Consider the following 14,568-nt stretch of genomic DNA (forward strand, 5'->3'; position numbering starts at 1 on the left):
GGGCAGCTGCAGAGCCAGAGTTCTCAAGCTAACCATCCTTTGTTTTTGTCAGGACAGTAGTGAGGCAGCAGAAGGAGCAGGCGCCTGGGATGAAGAGGTCACCAAGTGGTGGGGGGAATGGAGCTCCTGGTCCACGTGCTCCCGTACCTGTGGGGGAGGAGTGATGTCCCGGGAGAGGCACTGCTTGCGGCAAAGGTAAGCAATAGAGCAGCACCAGCTAATGCCAGACTCATGGACACTCATAAAACCTTTACCGATAAGGTGCCCAGATGCTGGATGCACCAGCTGGGGGGTGGGGTGGGGGGAAACACCCAGCTAAGAGTGTCTCTCCTTTCCTGACAGGTTTCAGAGTAGCAGCCGTGTTAGTCTGTATCCGCAAAAAGAACAGGAGTACTTGTGGCACCTTAGAGACTAACAAATTCATTAGAGCATAAGCTTTTGTGGACTACAGCCCACTTCTTCGGATGCATATATCAAGCATCCGAAGAAGTGGGCTGTAGTCCACAAAAGCTTATGCTCTAATAAATTTGTTAGTCTCTAAGGTGCCACAAGTACTCCTGTTCTCCTTTCCTGCAGAGCCTTTCACATGCCCTGAAGCCAGACTCAGCCTTTCTTACTAGCTGCAGGGAGGGGTGACCCAAAGTGCATCCTTCTCCCTCCTCCCGCACCCCTCTCATGGTGATCCGCTGCCTTCTGAGTAGTGCAGCAGTATTAGCTCTGTATCTGAAACGTTTCAAATTCTAGTGTGGTGGCCCCCATTTTGGTCACGACTGGGGACTGAGCAGAGATTTCAGAGCTAAAAGCATGAGCTTCTACCGCTGGAGGTGAAAGTTGCTTGGAACTGTAATAGACTCACATCCTCTATGACGCAGGCACAAAGGAGACCCATGGGTTACACTAGGCAACTGTGCTCTGCAATGTACTTATCTTGGAATAATGAAGCATGCTGGGCCGGGCAGCTGGGCCACTTTTCTCGTCTTCTTTGTCTCTTTGCACCTGGCTGCTGTAGAGGACGGGGTGTATTGCACATGTGGTGTACATTGCTCAGAAAGCGGGTGGAAAAGTAAAGTGCCCTGCTTTGACATCCAGCAGGCCTGTGAAATGTGCATAATTTACACTGATTTGGTAATTCCTTAGGGACCATCTTCAGCCCTGGCATAAGCAGGTGCAACTCATATTGGCCTACGGGGGAGTTGCACCCACTTACAGGTGAGGGCGTTGGTGATGGTGGGACGTAGGTAGCTGCCTTTATCTCACATCCCCCTGCCAATTGCTTTTATTGCTATGGCCCCCATCTCCCTGCCATGCGCCTTCAGCAGGTAAGCTCTGCTTGCTTGGCAAACCCACCACGGCATTGCCAGTTACACTGTGCTAGAGCCACTTACACTGACCTACCCTCCATACACAACTGACTCTGGTGCTTCTGACACTGCCCAGTTAGTCCCGGAGCATTGGGCCCAGTCATGTCTCTGGGACTTCCTCGTCTTTTTCATTGTGTGCCCTCTCTCGCTCAGATCTTTTGTTTTCCCAGATCCTCCCCTCATTCCCTCACACCACAGCAGCTGATGGCCTGTGGCACTTGCCAGTGAACTCCTGCTGCTCTCTCTCAGCCCAGCTATATTGCTAGTGCCTGTCAAATCCGCCACCGAGGGCGGCGCAGGGGACTGGAGCGGAAGCCCCTACCTCCACTAAAGAGATGAATGAGACCCCTGGAGAGGCATCTCTTTAACCTGCTACTCCAGATTCCCTGGATGCTAATGAGAGCTGGCATCCGAGAGTGCAGAGCGCTCGCTGTGCCTGCCTCTCTCCTCTGCTCCTTTCCATTCTGCATGAACGCACTTCTAAGCAGAGGAAGCCCAGGCATGGCCCCCTCCCTCTTTCCTTCCTTCAAAAGAAAAAAAACCCCTTCTTTTATGTGGGCTGGCTGGCTGCATAATTAGGATCCGGATGTGCAGAGGTGCCTTCCATCTGGAGATGGCCGTGATTCTCAAATAACCTCGCCACTAACAAGGCATGCCAGTGTCTGTGTCCCTCCTCTGCCTAGTGAGCATAGACACTGCCATCATGGGAGAAAGGTGGGGAAAGGAAATGGGAAAGGGGGCCTGAGTGCCCCCAAAGTGTTTCCTGTGCCCTCCTAGTCAGAGCTCTTTGTCCTCCAGGCCTGATCCAAAGCCCACTGAATCTTTCCACTGATGTCAATGGGCTTTGGAACTGGCCCTCTGTGATTCCACAGCCAGGGAATTTGCTGCAAAATCTACCCCTCACTGCAGGGTTTTGCTCCAGAATTCAAGCTTGCATTTAAAAACAAAAATATAGAAAGCTTTCTGTGGCTGCAAAGAAAACCTTCCAAGCCTCAGCCAAGTGTACACAGTGCTGCAATATCTGCCTGAGTCTGCAGACTGCCTGAAATAATGCTGCCCTGTTTCATCCCAAGGGGATGATAACTGTGAAGTCTCAGGCTGCAAACTTTGTTTCCAGTAGTGTTTAACACTTTCACTGCTGATGCTCTGCAGAGTGAGCCAATATGCTTATTCCATGGTCTCAAACCGCACCCGCAGCTACTAAAAGATTGTCCCCTTCTCAACTGTCAAGAACTCCAGCTCCCCCCTGACAATGTCTGCTTCAGGCCAGGACGAAGGCACACTGGTGGTGCTGTGCTGGGAAATTTGCACAGCATTTGGATTATTTTGACATCACAAGCACCAAATTCATGCAGCCATTTCTAGGTAACTGCCGGGCAACAGATTGTGCCATCACCGCACAACAGCCCAGCGAATCCTGAAACTAACCAACTTGGTCACAGTGCTTCTGTTTCATTAGAGTCTGTTAGGAGCATAGGATTTGCTCAGGAAAGGAGCTGAGTGTTGCTCTTTCAAGTGGGGTATCCTGTCTCTGGCAGTGGCTAAAACTGAAGGCAAAAAACCAAAACAACCCCCAGGGTGTACCACTGTACGGTTCTATCCCTGCAGGAAGATTTCCCTTCTATGCCCTGACAGGTGGGATTTGTTAACCCTATCATTATTTTAGCAAATGCAGTTAGCAGTCATCAATTGACATACCTAACCTGCTCCAGGCATTCTTAACCTGGGAGGTGCAAGCAGGTCTAGAAGATTGCAAATGTGACACCCATTGTTTTAATTGGCACAGAGAGGATTGAACCAGGGATATCCCATGTTAAAAGGCATAAGATGCCACAGCTTGAGCTAGGATCAGCCCTCTATAGTGAGGGCTCTAACAGCTCCATATCCTCTGTAGATCAGGCACGGAGGGGTACCTGTAACACACTCACCAGTGGCTTATACAAACACCGTCTCTTTCTTTATGGCTAGATGGGAGAGGAGCCCAGCATCTTTTTGCTCCAGTAACATGGCACAGCTGGCACTGTAGTAGCAACGTGCTATACAGAACAATGAGTTTCACATAGCTTCTGCCCAGACTCTTCCCAGGCCCCTCTATTTCTTTGCCATCCTGAGCAGGCTCAATATATTGGTGGTTGGCTTCCAAAAGCATCCTGCCACTCAATCTGCCTGGCAGTGACTGAGTGGTGGTTGCACATAGAGACAAGTCTGTACCATGCCCTTACAAGGTATGTCTACACAGCAACAAAAAGCCCACTGCTGTGCGGCAAGGCTCAGGGGAAGGGGTTCAGTGTAGGCTTCCAGGATCAGGCTAGAGCTGAGTTCTGGGACCCTCCCACCTCATAGAGTCCTAAAACCCAGGCTCCTGCCCAAGCCCAGATGTCTACATAGCAGTGAAACAGCCCCTCAGCCCAAGCCCTGCAAGCCCATGTTGGCTGACACAGGCCAGCTGTGGGTGTCTAATTGTTGAGTCGACATACCCAAAGTGACAAGTGTCTGAGTCAGCCCAATCACTGGTGCTATGGAATTCCACTCTTTTAAAAATCCCAGCCATGGTGTTTGACTTGCTTGTTATTTGCCACCTAGAGTGCTGTGGGAATCGGGTTATCTGTTTTACAGGAAATTCCGCTGCTGTGTATTTCTTTGCCGCTCTGACACGAACCTAAACCAAAAAATTGCAACAGTTCCTTTCAGCCAAAATAAAATAAAATTGTGTGGGGTTGATCATAACGTTTGGATAACATTCATACATTGTGTTCTGATTTAGACTTTATCATATAAAATATTAAAAAATGGAAGAAGTCATTTTGAAACAGAAAATTGAAACATTACATTCACAAAGCAGTCCATTTGGACTTTATTGGAATGCTGCAGGCCCATTTTTTTCTAAACAAAATTTTGTTGACGTCAACACATTTCCACGAAACATGGCGATATTGACAAAATGGCATTATCTGTGTGTGAAATGTTTCAAACAGCTCTAATTATTATTATTGCCAATAATCATTTTTGTGTACAGTAGTACCCAGAGACCACTTGAGTCAGGGCTCCACTGGGCTAGGGACTGTACATACACCTGATAAGAGACTGTTCCTGCCCCAAAGAGTCTGAACAGGCAGGAGAGGAGAAGTGATGTGCCCCCCATCAAAGTCAGGAATAGAACCCAGGACTCTTAAGTTCTAACTCTAGTGTGCGATGCACTGGATCACACTGTCTGTCATGGTCCTGGTAAAGCTCCCCTGCCGAACACTCACCACTGTAGCCTGATTCTTTAATGGGGGAAGTAACTAACATCCCCCCGCCCTTGTAACTCAGATTGCCCAGGGATTAGAAGATGCAGCATCTCAAGCAGCTGGTGCATGTGAAGCAGTGATTTCTCAATTAAAACCAGAAGTATTGATTAACCAGGTTCGGTTTATGCAGCTCGCTCGCAGCCTGAAAGTGTGGGTCGCCGGGCCTGATGCTACTGCTGATTCAACTTTAGGTACCTTTAATATTACAACACCAAGCTGCTGTGTTTGGGTCCCAGGCACGGACCCGTGTGCTTTTAAACTTCCCTTGGTCTGGATAGGCTCCAGCCTCTCTCTTTCTTTGGCCTCTGGCACATTTCCTGAGCACAGACTCTGTCTGGGAAGGGTGACCAGTAGGCCCCCAGGACCAGTGCTGACCTCCCAAAATATCCAAGTTGCTTAAGCATATCCCTTCCCAGAGCTTCAACCTTGCGGCCACTCTGGTTTACTCTTTACCTCTTCAGAGACAAATGATAGCATGTAACTCACAGAATAAAACACCTATACATCCTTCCCTGCCTCAGTGTCCTCACTGCTCTTGAGCATTCTTCAGGCCTAGGTCAAACTCTTTTAAGAAGTCTAGGATCCTTCCTCTCCTCTTTCCCTCCTGCACAAGGCTTCTCCTCTCACTCCTGCTTCTGGTCTCGTCTCCCTCTCCCCGAAATGGCTAGCAGCGACATCACTTCTCTTTCATAACTTCTAGTCCCCTTTGTCAGGCTGTTTCATCAGGTGATGCATAGCTTAGTGACCAACCCACCTGGGCAGCCTAGTTCTTCTGTGTGGCAGCCAACTCTTTGTCCAAGGGGACTGCCATGTGAATAGAGGACTATCAAGGTTTAATGACCTGCCATTGTTAACCCTGTGCCACTAGCCCTTGGGATTTCATCCTAAGATGGAGGTAAAAGACAAAAGAGAGGGTAGACAAGCCCCACATTCAACACGGAGTCCGAGGTCTGATAGAGGTACACACAGAGAGTCCCCACTAGCAAACAGAATTCATAAGTTAACATAGTTTCCCCAAACTGTCACACTGTCTCATCAGTCATTCTACCTGGACAGAGGGAGAGAAAACGGCATAGCCTGGAGGAAGGTGGCAGTTCTCCGATGCTGCCATTCTGTCCAATCTAATAGCCCCGCTGCTATCACGAAGTGAGAGCATCCCACCTAAAATTGGAGCTATTGGAAATACATTTTTTACGCACTGTTACATAGTCTGTGTGTGACAACCTGGATGCAAAACCGGCTGTTCTAATACACACTCCTGTCAAATTATTGCCTGACTTCTGCTTCTCTGTGCTAAGCTACAGGCCACAACTGTCTTACAGCCTCTGTGTTTTAGCACCTCATAGTCCTCCAAACCACTGGTCACTCCTCCCACAGCGTAGTTCTTCTCTGCCTTGCAGGCTCCACCTATCCCAGGGCACAAACAGCACCATGTGTGGGGGCCAATCCAAGCGCTACCAGCTGTGCCAGCAACAGGTAAGAACCACTCCGAGGGCTCTCCATTTACTCCTAGGGAAATGACGTGGCCTCAGCGGGTGCTCACAGGGCTACTGTGCCGGTGCAAGCCTGCCGGCTGTGCCTGAGATTTGGCACGGCAATGGCAAGCAGATTAAGGGTCTGAGCGGGACACATAGTGACGTGGACATGGGTCACTCCAGAATTGAGACAGTCACAGGTGTGACTAAAGCTCTCTGTTTTATAGATAAGAACAAGGCTAATGCTGAGAACAGTAGCAATCTTGACTCAGTGCCGCTAGCCTCGGTGAAACACTGATGGGCATTTTATTAATATTAATACAGCAATAAGAAGAATACTTAGCTCCTTCCATCCATAGATCTCAGAATGCTTTACAAAGGAGGTCACTATCTCCATTTTACAGACGGGGAAACCGAGGCACAGAGAAGGCAGTGATTTGCCCAAGGTCAGCCAGCAAAGCGGTGGCAGATCCAGGAACTGAATCCAGGTCTCCTGAAGCCCAGTCCACTGCCCTATCCACTAGGGGAGTCAGCAAGGAGTAAAACTGTCACAGCAACCCTCATCTGAGGATCTCAAAGTGCTTTACAATTATCTCCATTTTACAGAGGAGAAAAGTGACTTGCTGAAGCTCCTAGAGCAAGCCAGTGGCAGAGGGGAATAGAACCGAGGAGTCCTGACTCTCAGCCTCTGCTCTGTCCACTAGATCCACTAGCCCCTTTTGTAACTTGCCGTCCAAGTGTCTGCCCACAGCTTTGAGAGGAGAAGGGCCTGCAGGCTGTACTAACATCATGTGGAGCTTTCTTGTGTTGCTCTACCAGTGGATCCTAGCCTTGACCTAAGGGGCCATGCTGCTCTGGGACAAGAGAGGAATTCCGATCCCTTGGAAATTTTCCCTTTCCATAGTGGGCTGGTTTTGATCTAGGAGGCTAATGTTAGTTTTGCTTTCTCTGCAGCCTTGCCCAGCCAATACGGCCAGCTTCAAACAACAGCAGTGCGCCACCTTCAATGCCAAGGCCTTTGGGAAGCACTATTATCACTGGACGCCTCTCTACCCAGGTCTGTCCATGGCTGACCAGCTCAGCATGAGAGACGGGGGAGGGGAAGTACCTGGGGAAACCTGGTCAATGCGGGTAGGAGAAGGAGAGTTTCCTTCAGGGGTGAGTGGGTGTGTAAACTTTCCGCGTCTCCGGGCCAGAGCGCCCCTGGGGGCAGCGTCAGGGGATTGGTACCCCTGTCAGGTGAAGTGGTTGGCAACCTGGCTTGTGGTTGCGCAACTTCGTGCTTGACTGTTCAGACCTGCTGGGTGAGGATCCAGCAAGTTAACAGGCAGTCTGTATCTCAGGCCTCCAAGGGGGAGGGCTGAGCACTTAAACCAGCTCCAGTTCCCACCTCCTGGCTGGAGTGAACAGTAATAGTCTATGGCTCAGGCCTTCTAAGATGAGGGCTGAGCATTTAAACAGTCTCAGGCTCTGGCCACTTGGTTGAGGGCCAAGCAAACAAACGGCCCCTATTTCCGGCCTTCTGGCTTAAAGGTTAGTGCACATCCAGCCCTGTGTATGGGGTCGTGTGTAGGGGTACCCAGGCCTACCCTACTCCACAGGGTCCCAGGGCCCTAAAAGTGACAGGCGATCCTGCCCCGGGGCCAGCAGAGAAACGTGCGTCACTGCCTTGCCTCCTGGCACCACAACAGGACCAAAGTCGTGTCTCCCTGAGCTACTTCCTACCGGCTCTTGGAGGCGCTGCTCCATCGCCGCTGGGACCAGGCTCTCCATCTCGCAGCCCTTCCTCCACTCTCTCCTCGGGGTCCTCCGGCTCCTGGGGCCCTGGGTTGCCTTTTCTCCCCACTGCTGGTCGTGGGCTCAGCTCCCCCGGGGGGATGTCTCCTTCCTTCCCAGGTCCGGACCCAACTGAACTGCAGGGCCCTGCTTTTATACATACTGCCCTGCCCCTGCCCTTCCTGTGGAGGGGGCGGGGTTAGCTGTGCCCCACAGGATGAATTAACACCCTCTGCACTGGAGGGAGGCCACTCTGCTCACTACTGGGTGTCTCCGTTTAGTCCCTCTGAAGGAATTCTCCTGCTTGGCAGCTGCCTGTTCTCTGTGGTGCAGGCGTTTCTCTCTGCCCCTCTCAAGAACCAGCCCTGCGTTCTCTTTGCCTTCCCTACCCCTGGTTCAGCGCAGTGTCCTGCTTTGGCTGCTGCCTAAATATGGATATAGAGCCCTAGTGATCTCAGTTACCTCCGTTTTCAAGTGCCCAACTTGAGACACCATAAAGGGGCCTGTCTTTCCAAGGGTGGGTGTTCAGCACCTCACTCCAGGTTCCCCTGAAATTACCCATCAGTTTTGAACATGTTGGCCAAGGTGCTTAACTCCAGGCACCCGTGTTTGAAAATGCTGGTGGTAAGGGTGGTGAAAGCTGCTGAATCACGAGCCCTGGAGTCCTCCATTTATCCAGCAGGGCCGGCAACAGTGTAAGCTCCCACGTAGGCTGTAAGTTGAGGGGTGGAGGGGATTCAGTCTCCAGGCCCATTCAGCCAGCTGATTTTGCCTACACCACTGCTGGTTTGTTTCACCTAAGCCACCAAAGGGACTCTAAGTGGTGATGACACTCCATTGATACTGACCTGGGTAGCTGTAAACCAGTGAGCTAAAGGAGAAGACTGTCTCACTGTCAGTCCTGGAGCCATCCTGTGCCCCCACTGCTCTGCCCATTGCCATCTCACCTCTCTCCCTTCAGATGATTACACCAGTATCTCCAACAAGCCTTGTGACCTCCAGTGCACCACCAGGAGTGGAGAGAGACAGCTGATGGCCCGCGCACAGGACGGCACATCCTGCAAAGACAGGACGTACCAGGGGGTCTGCATCAATGGCAAGTGTGAGGTGAGGCACTGGGAGGAAGGGCCGTGTATCGGGGGCTGAAGGCTTGGTTTTAAATCATTGTCCTCAAGCACCACAAGTATGGGTAGTAAAGTGAAACTGAACAGCTGCTATAGGGATCTTGTAAATGTCACACTAATGCCTATGTAGAATGGAGCAGCCAGGTTTGGGCTGGGGAGATCATTATGTGCAGCCATGTACTTGCACTAGGTGGATACATTCTCCCTTGAGCCTGGAGAAAAGCAGCAGCCTTGGCTTGGTTTTGAAGGATCACCCAACAGTGCAAGAAGTTTGAATCTGTTAGCGAAGGCCCCCTTTCGTTGCAATGGTACTTTTTATTTTTAAAACCCCAAGGCTCCATAGGAAAGTGATTTGGCGGGTTGGCATTGCCACTGCTGGATGTGCTGCCTTCTGGAGATGGTCATTCTCAAAATGACATTGCCCCACTAAAAACAGCTGCCTGCTGGCTCAGCAAGGCCATTCTTGGATGCAGACCCTTCTGGGGGAAGGACATTCCAAACCAATGTCCCAGCAAGGTGGGTCGGTTAAACGTAGGTGCATTATGAGCTAAAACAGCCCCTCACCCCTGCCTCAGAGTTCTTACTTCTGTGTGCCCTAGACATGTAAACTCTCACTCCAGGGATTTCCCCCAGTTTAGAATCTCACCTACCCAGTAGGTCTGTGGTGGACACCCCTTGCTCCAGAGCAGGATTGAAGACCTTTTCTTTTGTATTCCTTGCAGCCGGTTGGGTGCGACGGGAGTCTCTACTCATCCCGGACGATGGACAGATGCAGGGTGTGCGGAGGGGACGGCAGCACTTGCTACCGGGTCTCAGGCAGCTTCCGAAAGGGGATCTCACAGTTAGGTACACCCTGTTAAGTGATGCCCATCAAACAATTTCACATGTTGCTTCTTGCTAACACGGACTTCCAACTAGAGCAGAGTCTGAATGTCCCAGCTGAAGGAGCTAAATAATACCTTGCCTTTCTTTCCCCATGTAAACCAAAATGATGGTATTTTGTCTGTTCAGCTTAATCAGTAGAGGAAACTGGTTTGGTTTGCTGTATGGTAAGTTAGTGAGGTTTTCCTCCATCTCTTTATGATATGAAGCAGCTGGGCTCCTATATATGTCTATTGATCTCAGCATCTTGCCCAAGCCAGATGATGTTAGGAGTTCAATGCACTTTCTTTTATCTCTGCTCTGAGTTGATTTTGCATTTGGATGTTAATCTTGTACGAGGAGGGCAGGGCCGGCCCACAACATTTTGGCACCTGAGGCGGGGAGCTCAAATGATGCCCCCATGTCCCCTCGCTTGGGGCAAAACTTTGAAAGGTCTCAATTCTGCCTTCTTTCTGTTCTACTCCTCTCATGGTACTGCTCTGCTACCTACCCCAATAAAGGAGAACTAACAACTTAAAATGCCTTGTTCAAAAATTTTAAGTAACACTTAACTTTCAAACACCTGAACAGCAAATGTAACTTTTCTTGTCTGCATAGTAAACACTGGCATTTTTATCTGTTTGAATAATCAAAGTGGTGCTTTCTGTGCCTTCTTGGTTGCAAAGATTTGAACTGCTTCCTGTTGAAGGTCCACAGTCTGGGCCAGCTCATGCTCTATTGAGATGGTTGCAAGGCCGACAAGCCTCTCCTGTGTCATTGTGGAGCGTAGATGTGTTATTAACTTCAGCTTGGAGAAGCTTCGTTCTCCACTGGCAACTGTTACAGGAAGTATTAGAAGTATGCGCAGAGCAACAAAAGCATTTGGAAAGAGGGTGGTCATCTTATTTGTGCACATATATTCCAGAACAGCCTTTGGAGTTGATCCTGCTGAAATATATCTTGAAAGGGCTTTCAGTTCATCACCTAAATCACTCGCATCAGTATCGCGCATGTCAACATGTGTCAACACTGACTCTAGTGCCCTGCATTGCTGGTGTAGGTCTTCTTCAGGTATAGTCAGGAGTTTTGGAATATCATATAACATCCCAAATATACTGCTGTGTTTCTTGAGCTGCATGAAACATTCTTCAACTGACTGTATTGCACAATCTAGCACCTGATTAAAGAATTCAACTTTGAATTGTTGTTTGGGGTCTCTCATGGGATTATCCCGTGCCTCATAATCAAAATGTCTTCTTCTTCGGTGACTCTTATATTCTTGAATAGGTGGGAAAATAGCTTCAGTGTGAAGTTCCTCTGTCAACTTCTGTGCACTCTTCAGAACGTTTTGAAATTCCTCATCTGACCGGTAAGACTGTAGGTATGACTTTGCTTTGTCCAGTTGTTCCATTGCTCCAGATATATCAAGGTCAACACCTTGGAGTCTCATGCTTACAACATTTATTTCAAACAGTATGTCATGCCACAACACTAAACCACACAGAAATTTAAAGTTATGTATGTTTCTGTTGATTCCATTTCCCTCTGCCACTGTTCTCCCATGAACCGTTCCTGTCATAGCATTATCTTCTATAATGGCAACTATGGCATCATCTATCTCCCCAATCTGGTGTTTGATAGGCTTTATCACCTCCACTCGACTTTCCCATCATGTGGCACTCAATGGTTTCAGTGTCAGAGAGGATGTTCCCAGATGTTGCGTCAAAATTTGCCATTGATGAGATGCTTTGAATTACATTAAAATATTCAGCAGTCTCACCAGAAGCTGATGCTGCATCGCTGACCACGAAGTTCAATGAATGAGAACTGTATGGGACAAAAAAAGCTCGAGGGTTTAACTCTCGGATCCGTGTCTGCACTCCTCTGTTCTTTCCTCTCATGTTGGCACCATTATCGTAGCCCTGACCTCTCATGTCAGCTATCGCAATTCCCATATCTTCCAGCTTTTTAAGAAGCACATTTGTCATACCAGCTCCTGTAGTATCATCAGTGTCAATAAATTCTAGAAAATGCGCTCTGACAGTCACCATTGCAGTGACATTTTCACTAGGTTCTGTTGTTACAAAACAGCCCCATTAAAGTCATGTGTTCCATATGGCTGATGTCAGGTGTGCAGTCCAGAATAACAGTAATATCTTGCTGACTTCAGATCTGCCACAATCTTCTGTTTGACTTTTATTGCCAGTAACTGTATGATCTCATTTTTAATTGTTTTTCCAAGGTAGTGGTGTGTGTACATTTCTTGGGTGGTGACTCTTCTTAGATGCTCCTGGAGTACAGCATCAAACTCAATCATCAACTCCACAATTTTAAGGAAGTTTCCATTGTTTGGCACATACAGCTGACCTGAAGTGCCACGCAGTGCTAGGTTTTGGGTAGCATGCATTCTCACAATGGAAATGAGCCTTTTCAGAACATTTTGCCAGTAAAGAGACTCTGATGCAATCTTCTCTTGATGCTGATCATCTATGGTGGCCTTTAACCTTAATCTCATCTCAAGCTCTTTCCACCTATGGAATGCTCTCTGGTGATTTGCTGCCTTCTCATGGCATGATTTTTCCAGGCCTTTGTTCCTGTAGAACGCAATATGGCTGGAACATTAGATTGGAAGAGTTTGCAACAAAAACAGTATGCAGCATTCTGGGTTTTTGAGTACATAAGCCATGGCCTCTCCACTTTGTCACCACTACTGTCACGCCAGTAATGTGTTGGATGGAAACTTCTATTTTCATTGTCTTTGGGGAACATGAAGTTTTTCACTTGCTGTGGCCCATGCAGTACAAGGAAGTCCCTCAGGCTACTGCTCAAGTGGGTCCACAGTCCTGGATCATCTAGATTTAAGGAACTAAACTCAGCAGCAGCTGTTTCTTGTGCCTCCACCACACTCTTCTCTGATTACACTTTTCTTCAGGAATGTGCATGGTTACATCCGTTTGAGATGGAGATATGGATGCTGCAGTAGCTGCCAGGTCACCTGCACTCTGACTAACTGGAAGATCAGGCCTCTCCTCACCACTCACATTCTCACTGGGGCTGGAAGGCTCACCATGAACATTTGTGTCTATGTATCTCAGGAGAGCTCCTTCCTGCTTAGATAGAAAAGCTCCCTTTGCTTTCTTTCTTTTTCTGAATGCTGCTCCAGAGGGGCATTTTCTTCTTTCACTCATGACTGCTGTTCTGTGCCACCTATAGTGGCTCTCAACACTCAGTTAATGGGGACAAATAAGCAGGCTGGTAGTAGGGCCTGAGTGAGGGAAGATATCAGCGTCTTAAGGGCCTAACTGGCTCCTACTACTTCAGTTGACTGCCTGTTCTCCTCAAGTGGGTTCAGGGAAGCAGCAGGAAACAGGAAGCTCCCTGAGAAGCTGGTGTTATTCAGTCCAGGCTCCTGGGGGTGCTAGAGAGGTACGTAAGAAGCTCCTCCTCCTCTCTCTCCCTGCAGCTCCTGCTGCTTTCTGTTATTCCCTCTCACCTTTTCTCCTGCCTGCCTGTTATGTCTCTTGTGCCCTCCTTCCTCCAGCACAGCACTCCACCATCTCTTTCCATCTAGAGCAGAAAGAATACATATGCACCAGCAGCAGACACAATTTTCTACACTCTGGGTCTTAGTGGCACCCCCCCCACAGTCTGGCACCTGAGGCGGCCGCCTCAGTTCGCCTCATGGTAAGGCCAGCCCTGGAGGAGGGTCACTACATTTGTAAATGTGTGCTGCTGTTCTTGATGACAGCAATCGTTCTCCTGTACTCTCCAGGCCGATGGGCTGCAGAGGGGGTAAGTGTTCTCTGAAACGTGGTCCTCCGTCAGGCCCTACAACTCCCCTCACTTCTACCCCTCTCCATACTCCCAGTTTTCCCCCCTCACAGAATGATGGGATTGTTGAGTGGTAGAGTAACACTGTGACGCACTGAACCAGAGAATACTGATTGTAGGAAATTCTGGGACACTTACTCACTCTACTTGATGGTAATTCCACTAGACTGCAGCACCCCCTACTGGATACAGCCCGGTTGTAACTGCACCCAGTGCTCTTCACAGCTCTGGCAGTTCATTCTCCTTTTCTGTGGGAAGAGGAAAAAATTGAACGAGGAGTATTTTTTGTTTGGTGGTTTTCCTTTCCCAGGAACAACTGCCAGCTCTGAATAAATCCAACTCCAAAATGCACTTCATTGCTTTTAAATGTGACCTCCAAAGGATTAGGTTTTTGTCCATTTGTGCTGCTTTAGGATGGATAAAGAAAGCCTGAAACAGTTTTCAAAAATAAGTATTACTTTCTGGGTTTGGTTGTGGTTTTTTTTAAATATCAGGATTGTCACATCTGGTCCTCCGCGCGTCTTGGAGACTCTGAGATTTGTATTGTGAGCTCTCACATGTTAACTGAAGGGGCAAGGTAGAACAAGGTGGGGGAGGTAATATCTTTTATTGGACCAACTTCTGTTGGTGAGAGAGACAAGCTTTTGACCTTACACAGCGCTCTTCTTCAGGTCTGGGAAACTTAATTAGGCCATGTCTACATTAGCAAACTTACAGCCAGGGCCGGCTTTAGCAGGTGCGGGGACCCCCGCCCCGACTCTGCCCCCTCCCTGCCCCATTGGATCCCTCCCCAAATCCCCGCCATGGCCCCGCCCCCTCCCTGCCCCATTGGATCCCTCCCCAAATCCCC

At 49.0% G+C, this 14,568-nt stretch overlaps 1 protein-coding gene across 4 annotated transcripts in view; it reads left to right on the forward strand.

Moving 5' to 3' along the window:
• The window catches only part of LOC101943284 (ADAMTS-like protein 2), a 53,002-nt gene that overhangs the window by 19,730 nt on the left and 18,704 nt on the right, over positions 1–14,568 (forward strand). Inside the window, exons 2-6 of one of the 4 annotated variants that reach the window (XM_024103808.3) lie at positions 53–195; positions 6,052–6,127; positions 7,081–7,183; positions 8,864–9,009; positions 9,749–9,872. In XM_024103808.3, the coding sequence (XP_023959576.1) occupies positions 53–195; positions 6,052–6,127; positions 7,081–7,183; positions 8,864–9,009; positions 9,749–9,872 (592 nt within the window). The remainder of the gene's footprint in view (positions 1–52; positions 196–6,051; positions 6,128–7,080; positions 7,184–8,863; positions 9,010–9,748; positions 9,873–14,568) is intronic. The other 3 variants (XM_024103811.3, XM_005290767.5, XM_065554527.1) reach the window with 3 other exon arrangements.

The sequence above is a fragment of the Chrysemys picta genome, chromosome 8 (assembly GCF_011386835.1).
Source record: "Chrysemys picta bellii isolate R12L10 chromosome 8, ASM1138683v2, whole genome shotgun sequence".
NCBI classification, from domain to species: Eukaryota; Metazoa; Chordata; order Testudines; family Emydidae; genus Chrysemys; species Chrysemys picta.